The 15839-nt window shown below is 38.1% G+C and overlaps 2 protein-coding genes across 2 annotated transcripts; one reads left to right on the forward strand and one right to left on the reverse strand.

The window, feature by feature from the left end:
* Positions 1-582: 582 nt before the first annotated feature.
* LOC105333886 (ras-associating and dilute domain-containing protein) lies at positions 583-8780 on the forward strand. The gene is made up of 11 exons (XM_066066537.1): positions 583-3205; positions 3667-3704; positions 4224-4464; positions 4886-5105; positions 5230-5402; positions 5581-5728; positions 5831-5974; positions 6083-6856; positions 7732-7847; positions 8086-8225; positions 8343-8780. The coding sequence occupies exons 1-11, from the start codon at positions 1574-1576 to the stop codon at positions 8440-8442; spliced, it is 3726 nt and encodes a 1241-aa protein (XP_065922609.1). The 5' UTR covers positions 583-1573; the 3' UTR covers positions 8443-8780.
* A 356-nt stretch (positions 8781-9136) lies between these two features.
* Positions 9137-12956, reverse strand: LOC105334013 (thioredoxin domain-containing protein 15). The gene is made up of 4 exons (XM_020069495.3): positions 12803-12956; positions 10883-11678; positions 10590-10720; positions 9137-9908 (listed from the first exon to the last, which is right to left on the reverse strand). Exons 1-4 carry the CDS (start codon positions 12849-12851, stop codon positions 9697-9699), a joined length of 1188 nt encoding a protein of 395 aa, XP_019925054.3. The 5' UTR covers positions 12852-12956; the 3' UTR covers positions 9137-9696.
* Between the last annotated feature and the right edge of the window lie 2883 nt (positions 12957-15839).

The following is a 15839-nucleotide window of genomic DNA, read 5'->3' on the forward strand; positions in this document are numbered from 1 at the left end:
TTATTCTATGATGTGTTTGCAAACCATTCAGCGACTTCTTTCATTCACATCCAACTAGTCACTGAGATTTGCAGATTGTAACACACAACAAACAAACAAAGACTAACACAGAAGCCACCCCCTGTAATACAGTCTTGGTATTCAGAGTTCGTAGATTCATTGAAAAGTTGGGGGTAAACAGACTGCCCGTAAAGCCTGTCGCCAGAGAACCAACGACCAAACAAAACCTGTGCGGGAAAGTTGGTTATTTCTGTTGGAAATTCATTTCATTCATACAAAGTTCACATTCACCCGTCAAAATCAACTCTAAACAGTTTAAGACGTACACTTAGAGTTATGAAAACACTAAAAAAATTACATTTCATTATTTACAAGTGTAATTAACATATTTGTCCAACAATGCATGCATGACGACATTGCAAAGGTTTGTTGTTCAACATGTCAACAATGCTCTGAACGTTTCTACAGTGTATTTGATTGACATGTTTCGGCAATAAGTAAACTGATATGCTTGTTTTCTTATAAAGATCAATTTCTGTTTGTGAAGCGAAACGAAGCCGAACTTTCACTGACCGGCGATTGCGTGCCCGACACTTCTAAAAAAGTAGACCTGTCGATATCTGCTATTGTTTCAGGCAACCTGCCTGTGGAGAAATTACCTTCCTCTGTTCCATTTAACTAACACCTTTGTTGCGTTGAGAAATATTTAAAAAATTGTTTACAAAATCTCCTAAAAGAAAGAAAATAGTCATTGAAGCAGACAAATTGAAAGCTATCTGTTACATGACCACGCGACTCCAATGCAAGCATACAACGTCCTGAAAACACACAGAATAAATGTTAATGTAACCGCTGTATGTGGTCCCCTTCCATTCATAGGAACGGCCAAGTCAACTGGATATATTTGCGCTTTAGTAATCGGCATTGTGTAATGGATAGTGCGAGTGCATTGTTCATTAATCCCGGCTTCTTTTCTTGATCGTTTTCCACTTGTCCAAACACGGTACTTCTTACCAATAAGAATAGTGGTATTAAGGAGATTAGGAAATACTTATCGCAAGTATTCGAATAATTTTGTAAAATTATGTTTTGAAAGGATAAACGGGTTAAATATATGTAGTATGGAGCCCATCTCCTCGTGGCTACTGTTGACAGTATCTCCGTGCAGTGGGGTAAGTTTGTCGTCCTTTAAATTATTGATTTGTTTGGTGGGGACACAATGGCTCCCCCGTCTGTTTATCAAAGTACGGAATTTACATTTCATTTCTATATCAGTTTTAATCCTGGTTTCCCCTATGTAATTTAATTATAGTTCACAGAGAGCCTATGTACATAACATGGCATTCAATAGACCGAGAATGCCCTGTGTAGCCAGCAATTTCAACGAATTAACCCCCTGGTTTTAGCAGGGTCGCTACTTTCTCAGATGCAATTATCACCTTGACCAAATTATTCGTTGAACTTAAATATCTGTTCTTCCTTCTGACAGGTTGGAGGGAGCCATACTGAAAATGTTTTATTTTCTCCCAGATGATTTCCAGTGGTGCGAGGTTAAGCCTATGAAATAAGAAAGATGGACGTTCCATGGAGAAACACCACTATGTCCCATAGTTTGGACTTTCTTCACGACAGTGATATTGATTTAGAAAGTTCACTTCCTCTTTATCTTGAAGAACAACAGATTCGCAGGAGAGTGATATACACGGGGAGAAAAAACAAGTCCACTTCAGACGAATTCACCGCAGTGCAGGAATTAAGTACGGACGAATCAAGTCCAGGGGTATTGAAAATATTTGGCGACAAAATCCTTCCTGGAGTGGAGTATAAAAGTGTGCTCGCCTCCAAGAGGTCTACTGCCAGCGAGCTCGTGAAGCAGGCATTGGAGCGCTATGGTCTGCCCCCTTCCAAGCACACACAGTTTGTTCTTTGTGATGTCGTGGGGACGTGTCTCTCCAGCGAATCTTCCCCAGAGGGCACTGAAATCATTAAAAGAAATACTAGTTCTTCAAAATGGCGGAGAGTGTGTTCTCGCGTTATATCCGAATACGACCGCCCACTTCTTCTTCAGAACTACTGGAAACCAGGGGATGGTCACAGCAGAAGATACGAGCTCCGCATGAAGTCCGAGTTTTCTGCGATTCCATCTGAGGACGACACACTTGGATTAAATGAGAATGCTCGACGAATCTCGATGTCCAAACTTAGGCGTGGAGCTATCCCGGCTTCCATCACGTGGCATGAACGGAAAATGGAAAAGTTCGCAGACGAACTTAATTTAGACGGAACCTTATCACGAATCAAATCACCCTGGATGGCTAAGAAGAATGACTGTGATAAAGTGCTCAATGGGCTTAATGTTGAAACCTCTAATAACCGCTTGAACTGTACAAGCCTGACAAAAAGCCATCCCAGCAAGTCAGAAGATACAGACCCAACACATGCCCCCACTAACCGCCCCTTCTTACTGACTGTAAGAGGATACAACCCTAATAAAGACCCCTTGTTCCATGTGTTTCATTCTAGGACAACTAACGTGTGCAATACAAAGAATAACAGTCCCAACTGTATCAGGTTATGTGCCCCTGATATTCAGACACGACACTGTCACCTACATCTACGGAGGCTGACGTCATCAGACAACCGGGTTCCGGGTTACAACTACTGCTTGGAGGTGGAGTGTGTGGCTCCGTCAAACATCCGAGTTAACGGTTATCCCGTCAGTTTAAGGACTTCTGTCCAATGTGGGGATATTTTATCAATAGGAAGATACTATGTGTTCGTATTCAAGGATCTCACGGCGGGGATGGATTTGCCAACTGACCTGCCATGGCTAGGAATGGTCGATTCTAACTGTAATTTGACCGAAGATAACCATTATCACTCAAAATATCCTCATAAACAAAACATTGTTCATGTTCCTCCACTGATGATAAACCAGATAGCAGACGATTCTGTCTCCGTATCTACAGCAGAGTCATCTGGCGAGTCTGTGGGAGAGCGCTTCCGGTTTGCCTATGCACGCGACAAAGAGGAAGAGGTTGTCAAGGCAATTGCCGCCGTGATACGTCAGAATTCTGTGGACTTTTCATTGGCTCCAGCCTTTTTATACAGTATGTGCGTGGAGTATGCTTGCCACCAAACGGACCGACACAGCGTCAGGAACCTTCTGCTGAGGATACTTGTCGTTACCAGAGAGAACGTGGCGGTGATTACTTTTAAACTATCAAATCAGTGTGTCTTGTCTTGTACCCCCCCCCACCCCCTTTTTTTTTTACATCGAGAAAAAAAATGCCAAAAAACTTTAAAAACAACATTATTATCAACAATATGAGCTGCAATTTTCTTGTCGGTGGATTTTTTTTTATCGCGAAATTGTAATTTATTATGGTTGATACACCTGTTTGCTATATTTTTTTCCGTTTGATAATTAACAATATTTTCTTTTAATTTTTGTGCAGAATTATCACAATAGCAGATTTTTGTAGCAAAATAAAAATCTAAAAAATGCAGCACATATTGCTAAATATACCGTTAGAATAAAATTATTTGAAATCATGTCTACATTGTCTAATCTCCAAATACTTTCTGGTATTTACTTGAGCCCTCAATAACACAGGTGTTACCTATAACTAATAAATCTAACGAAGTTGTTCTTTTCATATACAGGAGCTGTCTAAAGCCTTACAAAACAACAAATTCAATTGGTAAGATTCTCTTCTCACTAAAATTTCGACTTGACAAGGCTGAGTAAACTAACTTTTTCATTGTTAAAACGTATGCTCTATTTTAGGGCGTGACTCTGTCTTTTTCGGAGATTTAATATCCTTATCAGACTCCGTAATTCCCAGGACTTCCAACGATTACAAAGCAAGGTCAACTCTCAGTATTAATCAAGATCAGTAAAAACATTGAATATTTGAATGTCATTGATTGTTACCATAGAATAGATATTATGATATCCATTGTTGGTGAAACGTTGATGAAAAATTCCTCCATCTTAACCTAGCTGAAGAGTTGTTAGTCATCGTTACAAAAATTATAGTTGTGCACTGCCTTAGAATTAATTTTTTGGAGATTGAAGAGGACATTGGGGAGTTTAGAGTAGTCCTAATCAAAATTAAAAACCTTGACCATATTTGAAAAGAGAGAAACTTATATGGCCATCGCTGCAAATACGATCAGTTTTGATTAGATCATTAAATTTGTCTACGTTTTAACTTCAGCGGCTTAATCAAAAGTAAGAAGCACGTGACTCTTGGGGAAGATTACCTCAGGTCCTTGATAAGATGGATGTCTAACTGTGTACAGCTCATCTTGTACCTGAGGGGACAGTCCTCCAAGGCCCGGGCGGGAGGCAGGGGCAGACTGGACGACGACACCCAGGGGGCGTTCCACGAGCTGGCCTCGGGTCTGGAGGAAATCGTCGTCTTCTGTTTCCAACAGACAGTCTACACTATCACAAAAGTACGTAAGAGATGCAATCGCATGGTTACTACTGTAAACAGAGTTATTTTCGCCCCGTCTAATTTTCGCCCTTCTATACACTTGCAAACAGTTTCGCCCCGTCTTGAATTCGCCCAGACACAGTTGTGTTTAAGGAGAGATATAAAATTGAGATATTGGAAATCGTCCCGTCTTAATTTTGCTCGCTGACATCTATTTTGAAAGAGGCGAAAACAAAAACGGGGCAATTCTCTGAATTTTAATACTTTAATGTAACACGTTTATATATTTACTTAACAAACGGTCTAGACACTATAACAAAAGGTATGCTAGAGATGCAACTGCATGGTAACTGCAGTACATGCATGTATATGTTTGTATATTCACCAAAACAATAAAATCACCAGTCTTTATTCATACAAAGTAACTGTCGTTGTTTTAGGCGTTATACATTTTGTTGCCTGCTGTGTTGGACAGTAATCCGTTCTCAGAGAGTCACGGCACGGAGAAGCGAGGAGGAGTGTGGAAAATCGCCATGGTCCTTGACGTCATAACTCAAATGACCAATGGCCAACAGCTACACACGGAAGTCACAAAACAGTTGTTTATGTACATATTCTTCTTTTGCAGTACGTCTGTTTTCAACAGACTCTTCCTTAAGGGTATGTTTTAAAGCAAATATGAAGTAGTTTGCATTCTAAAAATTTGACTTCAGTCAAACACAAGCTGTTAATTTATATAAAAAAACAGAGAATTCAAAGTCGGTGTTCTTTGTTTGGTTTTAAGATGCTGGACCGATTTACTACAACTGGACAGCGGGGGTGAGGATCCGTGCTAATCTTGGGGAGCTGGAGGATTGGGCCACAAGAAACGGCCTGGATGAAGAATTTGGACAACTCTTTGAGAAACTTCTCACTGCTGCAGAGCTACTATCAACTTCAAAGTCCTTACTACTGAAGGTATACCAACATCTCTAATAAGCATGCTAATGATTTGTTGGAGAAAGGACTTGCTTAATCTTTTTACTCAAAAACAACTCATTGATACTTTGTTTAAATATCTGCATCGATAATTTACTATACGGGTATGAATTATCATGTTTGTAAAGAAGTCAAGCAAGTTTGTTTCGTTTTGTAGAACGACTGGATGACCATGAGGATAAACTACCAGCCTCTAAATGAGGCTCAGCTACATCGCCTACTGCAAGGATACAACCTTGGGGGAAAGTCGCCGCCATATTGCTGGTTACCCCCGCCAGAAGATCGCCACCAAGCGATGCAAGATGGTACAGGCTTCCTTAATATCAAAATAATATACTGCTAGTACACTGTACTATTATAATGGATATATGAGCTAAAAAGAAATCACTGCTTTACTACTCTTGCAGAGGATATTCTGTTGGAGATGTCAGGGCATCCGCCATTTTTGTTTCCCCAAGATTGCGGTGTTATAGACCTTGCTCACCCACCGGACGACAAAGAGTTCTGGGCTCACTTCAAAAAGCTCTACTCTCAATATGGTGTGGCCGAAGGTTTGTTGCCATTTCTCTAGATTCCTTGTTTGTTTTGATCCGATTCACATTGAAGATTCGTGATATTCTAGAACACTTGAAATCACGTTTTTTGTCTTTATTCTATAGATGACAGCGACATTGCATCTAACGCTTCTTATACGCCTCGATTTACGGGAAGCTTTCCAAAAGTGGAGCTTCAGAAGTCGTTCTTCAGTCAACCGATTATCAAGCCACGGAACACCGGAAATAAAGCTTCTCCACGTCGAGTACAATTTGCGCCTACTAACATTGAGAGTGACATGGAAGGCCATGTAGATTTAAGGAGTTCTAGCAGCCACCACCATCAACCTAACGCTAGTACATCAAGTGATTCTGTGTTGGTACGCGGCAGTGTTCTCAGAGCCTCTGGAAGTTCCAACCCAAGATCTGTGTCCTTGAATGATTCGGCTGACAAACGGCTTGATGAACTAATTACTAATGGTCTCACGAACGGCGCACCTGTCCCTGTGAAGGGGGACGTCCAAAATATACGGTGTCTCAGTCCTCCTCCGCCGCTCCCTCCCCGCCAGGGCCGGGAACAACCCCACAACGCCACCTCAGACCCGCTTGCCAAGCGAACTGCCGACAACAGCCTCGTATCCAGTACATCTTCATGTTCATCGGAGCAAAACGAGAGTTCTAGAATACAGATTAGCTTTAGCGACGAGATTCACGCGCCGTCTGAACATGTTATTGAAGATGATGATGATAGTGACGACGATGATGATGATGGTGGAGGGGAATACGTCTTCCCCAAAGAGTTGTTGGTGAACCTGAACAAACAGATACTGGACACTCAACAGAAGCACAGACTGTCCACCCGACAGCAGAACAGTCCCACCTCCCCCCAGGACGATGTCTGTAAGTAGGTCATTGAACAGTACCCCTCTCTCACCCCAATCCCAGGACGATGTGTATAAGTAGGTCATGGAATAGTACCCCTTCTCTCACCCCCATCCCAGGACGATGTGTGTAAGTAGGTCTTTTAATAGTACTCCTTCTTTGACCCTCGACCCAGGACGATGAGTATAACCTTGTAGGTCATTGAACAGTACCCCTCTCTCACCCCCATCCCAGGACGATGTGTATAAACTTGTAGGCCATTGAACAGTACCCCCCTCTCACCCCACCCCATGACGATGTGTATATATAGGTTATAATCAAATCCAGCGTCCATCGTTTTGGATGATGGTAACTGCTACAAAGGTTTTGTCCCAAAGACGTCTGCTACGTGTCATGGTGTTCTTGAAACAGCAATAACCACTGATCAATTTTAGTGTGTATTGTAAATTTTATCTTTATGACTGGATGTTAATATATCAAGTTTTATTTGCGTTTTGTGAATAATAGAGATAATTTATTAAATAGATACAGCATCAATATAATGAACAAGATAGTCGTCCTTATGACTTTAACCCAAATGACTATGCTACAATTTGTAGTATGCGTTCATCAGAATTACTAGTAGTTCTTAATCACCTTTTGCTGTAATTTTTAAAATTTATGCTAGTGGTGTGTACTAATTACAAAATACTGATAAAACTGGCCATTCATTTGGATTTATTTAATGAGAATAAGAGATAGAACAATGTGACTGTCTGTTCTTCAGTTTTGCTCATTTCCTAAAACCTTGTGGAATATGTTTTGGGGTTGGGTTTGTCCTAACGATCTTGCCATACAAGAACATGTAGCCAACATAATTACAAAAACCAGTTCATTTTTGTTTTCTCTTCCAGTTACCGAAGCCAGTGATCACTTGGACGTATCCCCTCGCTCCACCAGTAACCCAGTGTTTGCAGTCAGCATAGCCAAAGGGAGCAATGGATTAGGGCTGGGGCTTATCGATGGGTTGGTGAGTGTCTAGAAATCAAGGAACGACTGGAAGTTGGGGAGTTTCTTATATTACTCTTTATTTTGCAATATTTTTAAAAGAAAAAAATACAAATGACCAGTCGGGTATTTGGAGCAACATAACAATGGACTCTTTATTTAATTCAACTAACTACCCCTTCTTCTTTCACCTCAAATAAATAAAAAAGATGCAGACAAGAAGTAAATTGAAACATTTCGGTGATTTTTTTTTCTTTCAGTACACCCCTCTTCGTATGGCGGGGATCTATATAAGAAAGATTTTGGCGGGAAGTCCAGCGGAGGAACTGGGACAGATTTCAGTTGGAGATCGTTTGCTTTGTGTGAATGGGAAGAGTATTGTTGGAGCAGACTACCAAAGGTAAGTTAAGCACGCCATATGCAATTAAATGAATTTTTAAACTGATAAATTATTGTAGTTTATATGTTAACAAAATCATTTTTGAAATATTTCAATGTGTTTTTTGTTACATTTCAGTGCTATGAGACTTATACGAGCATCTGGGGAAAATCTTACTCTACTGATAGCAAAGGGGAATGATGCTATTGCTGCCAAAGTGTCTTCGACCAGTTGCTGATGTTCTGACATTAATTTTTGTGATATACGTACTTTACATGTTTGTGATGGAGTTCGCGGGTCTTCCTCGGTGATATTTACAGTATTTTATATGACATATTCAGGTTTATTTAGTATTACCGGTAATCGGCTACCTCCTATTATGTAAAAATCCAAACACCTCTTTGTTAAAATTGGTCGGCATTTACCAGCGACGATGACTAAAAAGATCTGAGAAAATATTAAAAAGAAATAATATTATATATACAGAAATAAGATTTCACCGAAATCTCGTGAAAATGCATGGTATTGTACAACTATTCTATAAAAGAATGAAAGCAATTGTAATAAAATTGTAGCTCTTCATATATTTTTTTATTTTGTTTCATCTGTTACGTAAGCGTCGATGAAAGCAATGGGCGTATAATTATAAATCATTTTTTCAGCAATAATGGCTTTTAAAGTAGGAAGATCTATCAATTAAGATGTAGTAAGAACCTACTAAAATACCCAGCTGTGTCATAATCTTTTATATTTACATGGGAAAACTGTGTAACAGTTTGCCAAGTTTAATAGGGGGAATTGAGCGAAAAACTAAAATTGTTGTTTTACAAATGAATTGCTTGAAACTCCCTAATGATAATACTAAAAGATACTCCTCATTACTAATGAAACTATCTATACCTGAAAATTAATGGAAAAATCAAACAATTGAATGAACAGAAATGAAATTTATTTCTTGCGCTGCACAGACTTTATATGAATAGTCTCAATAATTATAGAACACATGAACAATGTACACCCCATGGCAATATTAAACAACATTTACTATTTCATCAATACTCACAAAACTGTTGGCTGCAAGACAAAACCATTTGCACACTCATGCTCTCTGTAATGATTATTTACAAATACCTGAATAACTTTAAATAGGGATAAGGAGACTATTCCAAACATGCTTAGAAGTACACAGACAAAAAATTACTGCATTTATCATATGGTTTATAGTTGTGGTTCTTAAAAAAAAAATCAAATCAGAGAGTTTCATTTTTCAAAGGATAATAACAATAGTTTAAGACCTGAAAGTACATGTATCTATCTTTTTATTCAATATTACCATGAAATACAATTTCATGTCAAATAAAATTTGGACATTACATTTTATATACTGTAATCTTTGAACACATTACTGATATTCATATTTTTTAAATGAATTAGAATATTTTAAGCTAGAAACAAATACTATTTTGTAATAGTTTGCATTGATATGATGTGACTAGTCAATGTGTTGATGCTCCTGCCAAAGCATGTTAACTTTATTAATCCATTGCTGTCCAAGGCTGGATTGAACGAACATAAATCCACTACAGAAAATCACAAACAGCCATGACACCAGCAACATGTAGTCTGTGGTCTCCATAGCAACACTCGGTAAAGGTCCACTCAAATCTTCGGATGTCACGGTTACTGTTATATTAGGTTCAAATCCTGAAAAAGAAAAAAGGTGATTTATTTTTATTAAGGAGGCTGGATTGTCAACAAATTAACCGTCAAATCTGCCTAAAATTTTAAAATATGATTTGTTTAACTATAAACAATTAAATTATTTAGCAAAGAAAATATCCATATAATAATAGCTAGATTTGGGTATTTTTCTATATGTTTATATAGAGCTCTTCTTTTAAAAGAGATCAATGCAGTCTAAAAATTGCCATGACCATCGAGTCCTCTTAAGAATTCTTTGTAAGGCTTTTGCTGACTGACTAAGTCGGCAGCACACAAAATTTCAAGCAAAAATTTAGATCTATTAGAACTGTTGGTTCAGTGCCCATTCCTCTGTAAATTAGGTCATCATATCCAGAGTTAATCCCAAACATCGTCTTGCAAAATAATTTTAATTCATATCAAGGGAAGTTATGACGTATATTTTGGTTGTGAACCCATTCAACTTTTCATAGTTATAAAAATTTCTCGTCATGATTGATAATCCTCTGTTACTGCCTCTGTTACTGTATATAATATCAGTGACATTCAAGTTAGGATGCTCGGTATCTTCAATCATGTAGAGTCAATGAAAACTATACTGAAGTTTATTGGTGTTTGATATGGGAATCAAAGAAGTGTCTTGTCTGCTGATTGCAGTAAAAAAAAATACAAAAAGTGTTTTACCTGTAGAATTTTTTACAAATGATACAAGGTTTGTGAAAGACTTTTCAGTGCTGTTGAATCGCACCACTGCCCGCGACTGGTGAAACAGAAGGATGTTGGGTACCGAGACAGTTCCAAACTTGGCATTTAAACTGAAAATGAGTTGTACATTCAATGTAAACAAACAATTTTCTATAGATATAAATATTAATAAATGAAAACGGAAATTAATAAATGAAAACAGAAATTAATATTTATAGAGCCAAAAAATCATAGTGTTAAGGAAAGAAAATAAGAATATCTATAATACGTACTTGCTAAATTGTGCTGCATCTACTGCAATAATGTTCAGCTGAGGGTAGACACGAGCTAAGGCATTAAAACTTGGGGCCATTGCAGCACAGAATCTACAATATGGGACAAAAAAAAGCACCAGAACACAGTCTCCCTCTGTGTTGTTGTTATCAAAGCTGAGAATGGAAAGTAACTGAGTATTGTTAACAATCATTACAGAGGCATTCTCGGCTGTGTAGTTTTTTCCAACGCAGGTGAATTTGCTCTTTTTTTCAGATTTGTTTTTGATTTCAGTTGTCAATGGAACAGAAGCATTGGTGGCATTGTTTGACACTGACTGATTTTGACTGACTTCATTTACCATCCTGATGTCAGACCTGGCTCCAGGTTCTCCTTTTTCTAGTTCTTCCAACACTGGATTCACTAAATTATTTAAAAAGTTTCTAAAAGACAAAAAACTTTGACTGGATTCCTCCTCACTGTCCAACCTTTTCACTTCATTTTCCACTCCTTTTCTGGAGTCATTTGTCTGTGGTTCTGAAAGCTCTTGTTCAACCACTGGGGTTTCTTTAACGTCATTTTTTTGTTTACTGAAATCACTTTCGTCTTCATTTTTCTCTTTTGGTTTTATATAATTTTCATCAACTCTCTCACTGTTTGGTTGGATATTGTGAATTTCTTCTTCATTTAAATCATCAATGACCTTTCTCTCTTGCTGATCATTATTTAATTCCTTCTCCTGAATTTTCTCTTCTTTGGGGTTAACTGAATGTTCTGCAGCAAGGCTTGTTGTAAATAGTAAACAGCTCAAAAGCACTGGAATATAGAAAACGTAAACATGTACTAAAAAAAAATGTCTAAATTTGGAATACAATTCCTTTATCAATAAAATGAAATAAAGGTTTATTTAGCTACTTAATCATCTTTTTTCTTAATTGAGCATTTGTACAAAAAGTCTCACTTAGGTGCAACAATAATACATGTATTGAAATTTGAATCTGAAAATAATTAATGAAAATAATCACTATTAAAATGTTGCTCTTTCAGTGCAATTGCAGTCTAAGATCTAAAGGTTTTGAGGCTATGTATAATTATTAATGTGTGACCAAACAACTTCTTAAATGAAATAACAAAGAAGAACAGTTCTGGTTAACATGATAATTGATTGGTTATCATTCAGAAAAATGTGAAGTACCGGTAATCACTATTATCCATGCCTTGTCGCACACAAGATGGCACACAGTTATTCAACAAACAATAGAAATTTATGTTTTGCTCAAAACTGGTTTTACTGAAAAAATTTTGACAAATGATATGAGAGGTACAGTTCCGTACATGTTAAAAAGATGCAATTTACGGTGCACAAAAAACTGCACTTGCTTTGTACTGATTTATCTTGTTTCCAAACACATTCTGTACAGATATTTGATTCCAAAAAGTTTCTTGGACATTTTACCACCAATATTGTCACTTCACTTGCCTCTGATATTCATCAGCCCCATAAGGTGAAGCGGTGCAGTTTGTTTACCTGTAAAAATGGCGACTCTTGATCTGCATGTTAATTTAAAGCTAAAATACTCCAAGGTCTTCTGTCAGAATTTTTTCAGACTGGGAGCAACATACCTGCAGCTATTTTTGCTATGAGTTGCTTTTTTAAAACTACACAATACAAATACAATGTGTATAGGTTGGCAGTTCCTTTATTCCATGCGACTTTTGTCTGTTTTACATATAAAGCAAAATTGCATACAAAGTAGCTAAATAAACCTACTTCAAATAGGTAAATAAAGCTATGTAGGTAATTCAAGCTACGTAGCTAAGTAAACCTACTGATTGTACTGAACCTGTTTTATTCTCTTTTCAGCAGTGGACAGGCTATGCCTCAAAAGAGAGTAAACCTGTTTTCGTGTCTATGAAGAGTCAATTTTGTGTCTACAAACCTGCTAATAGTATACATTTTGGATAGCGCATTGTTAGATGGATAAACATTGCAACAGTAGAATTTTCAGGTAATCATTTTCAGTAGTGGTTGTCTTTGCTTTCACTTCCGGTTACGTTTTACTTAAACATCTCATACCATAGACGTGTCGGAATTCGCAGTACATCGATTTACCCTGAACTAAAGAACCCAAAAGAAGCAAAAGAGGACCCAAAAAGATTCAAAAGTCTTGGAGTTTCTTTACAAATAATAACTTAATTTCACTTTTTTCATGTGAATTATTTCATCTGCAAATAAAAATATATTGATATTAAAAACTTTTTTTTTCTTCATATTATTAAATATTTTGCCTAATTCATGTTAAGTTCTTCTTCCTCTTAGGTCGCAATATTGCAAATATAACAAAAAATCACCCATCTATAATTTTGTTTCATGTGTTTGCTGATCATCTTTTTCTTTTCAGTTCGTACAGTTAAAACTAGCAGCATATGTTATATATTTTGATGTATGAAAAATCAAAACATCTCACATTTTACGATGGATGAAGGTATCCCTGTAAGTTACGTTTAAAATTTGAAATATGCGATATAAAGTAAATATGTTTTTACGTATGAGGCGTCATATTTTTAGGTATTTTCTGCTATAACCAAAAATAAATTCGAATTATAGATATTAAGAATAATTATTTATTCATCCACTCATTCTATCTTTATTTCCTCTTATAGTATATAGTTACAGTTTAAATCTTCGCGCATGTAACGATTTGTAATAATGTCCGCCATAATGTATGTACATATGCACTTCCAGACTCCTGTCACCTACCAGCTGTCTGTTTACCGTGGATCAAACACAGTAGCATTCTAATTTCATTATGCGACACTCCTTGCTGATGTTTGGATCTAGAGGGGTCCCCCACCCCCGGAAAATTCAATATTGATAACTTCACACATGCAGTAAAGGGGGAGAGAGGGTCCGGATCTCACCCCCCCCCGGAAAATTTAATTTTATTAATTATTTATAATAAAATCTCCAAAATATGTTTCGGAACCCTCCCCCGCCCCCGACAAATATAATTATTTATCCATCCCACCCCCCTAGAAAAAGTTAGTGATCTGCGCAGGCTGTTGAAAATAAATTCTAAAAAGTTCATCGTCTGCCTCAGATGTCCTTTTATACAGCTAAAATTGTCTTTAAACGATAGAGAGCTCCACAATTATAAAAAGGCGAAGGCGAAAGTGCGAAGATGCGAAGGCGAGAGTGCGAAGTTGTAATGGCGAAGGTGCGATAGTAGTATCGCTTCTTCGCCTTCGCAACTTCGCACTTTCGCCGTCGCATCTTCGCACTTTCGCCGTCGCAACTTCGCACCTCGACCTAAAGGCGAAAGTGCGAAGGTCGAAGTGGCCCCATCGGAACATCGGAACACCATAATAGATAGAGGTCTTGTGGACAAAGACCGCAAAGTTCGGCGCTAAGTGAAATGTCAAAGTCATCAATCACGGTGTTCCACCAAGCGTCTCGGAGAGCAACGGTTCCTAGGCAGACGGTCGAGATGTGCTGAGAGACATTGGTGAAGAACTGCCACAAACAATACATATTTTTGGAGGTAAGGTTGGAAGACTCCATAGCTTGACAATGAATTAACAGAGTTCTATTTCATGTACGTTGGATGGAAATTTCCAAATAGCGAACGGGGCTCTTCCCGCGTTTATGATGTTAAATAAGACGAAGTCGGGGTCAGAGAGCATGCACTGACGCCTGGAGTTGATGTGGATATTGGTTACAGCTGCCTTGGCAGTTTTATTCCAGAGATCCTTAAGGGGGAAATGACCAACTTGCAGGTAAATCAAGAGATGTTGAGCGAGATTGTATCTAGCCAAAATGTTGATAACGCCGTGAATGTATCCAAATTGTTTGCGCTCAAGTGAGTTGATGTAGGAAAAGAGTCGATGAAGAAAAATCCTCTTTGTAAGAGTTTGGGTGTCTTGATTGCATAGGCTGCCGAAGAATTGAAGTTTCCTTTTTTCAATTTCAGATGTTATTGGGAGAAACCCAATTAAGGAGTGATTCGCATTTGTCGGATCTGGTATTCTTTGGGGAGACCAATTGCATGTTTGCAGATAAAATGTCTTAGAGTGTTTAGACCCTGCAGATCTTTTTTGCGTAGGTCATACCAGAGTTCACAGCCATACACGATGGAAGGGAGAACAATTCTGGTGTAAAGCCGGGATATGGTATCTGGGTTGAGATTTTCACGTATTTTTAAGGCAAAATAGGTTTGTCGTCCTTTACTACAGGCGTTAGCGATTTTCTCAGTATGGACAAGTTTTGAATGAAGGTGAATACCTAGGTGATTATATGTATTAGACAAGTAGACAGACTCTGTACCTAGGAACCATGTAACATGCAAGTCATTATGAGGTGGTTAGGGGGTAAACCGGAGACCACATGACTTGCCTGCATTAAACTTGAATCTCCAATTCAAAGAGTATTTCAATGCTGTGGTGAGAATATTTTGGATGGCTGCAGGAGATAAAGCTATGCAGGAGATATCGTCTGCACGGGTGGGGTCAGGGCTAGTGATACTGTAAATACCCATATTTGGACTCTGGTTTTAAATTTCTTGAGACAGGGTGTTAATGGAAGCTAGAAGTGTTGAGAGGATTCCGCCTTGACGAACTCCTTGCGAAACAGGAAACCAGGATGATCTTGTTTGGTTTACTACTACAGAGCATGAGGTGTTGGTGTGACAGTCGTCAATAAGAGTCCACAGACGTACTGAAACACCCAGGCGATGTAACTTGTACATTACACCATGCCTCCACACTGTGTCGAATGCTTTCTGTGTATCTAAGAAAGCGACATATAATATATATACGGGACTACCAAGTTTTAAGTTGTGACAAATAGTTTCTTGTAAGTTAAAGGATGTAAGGCAAATTAGCTTTGGCTGAAATCCTTAATGCTGTTGAGGGTTTGGGGAATCACTAGTAGATTATACATAGGTTTTAGTTCTTGAAAGTAACATTTTTTCGAAAATC

The sequence above is a fragment of the Magallana gigas genome, chromosome 7, assembly GCF_963853765.1.
Source record: "Magallana gigas chromosome 7, xbMagGiga1.1, whole genome shotgun sequence".
NCBI classification, from domain to species: domain Eukaryota; kingdom Metazoa; phylum Mollusca; class Bivalvia; order Ostreida; family Ostreidae; genus Magallana; species Magallana gigas.

Bases quoted from the DNA above. Each gene is read 5' to 3' on its own strand.
- LOC105334013 (XM_020069495.3), bottom strand. From the start codon at position 12,851: ATGTTTATCCATCTAACAATGCGCTATCCAAAATGTATACTATTAGCA. The intron at 10,721-10,882 runs GTACGTATTATA...ACTCATTTTCAG, and splicing joins GATGCAGCACAATTTAGCAA to TTTAAATGCCAAGTTTGGAA. The intron at 9,909-10,589 runs GTAAAACACTTT...TTTCTTTTTCAG, and splicing joins ATTTGTAAAAAATTCTACAG to GATTTGAACCTAATATAACA.
- LOC105333886 (XM_066066537.1), top strand. From the start codon at position 1,574: ATGGACGTTCCATGGAGAAACACCACTATGTCCCATAGTTTGGACTTT. The intron at 5,975-6,082 runs GTTTGTTGCCAT...TTTATTCTATAG, and splicing joins TCAATATGGTGTGGCCGAAG to ATGACAGCGACATTGCATCT. The intron at 8,226-8,342 runs GTAAGTTAAGCA...GTTACATTTCAG, and splicing joins GTTGGAGCAGACTACCAAAG to TGCTATGAGACTTATACGAG.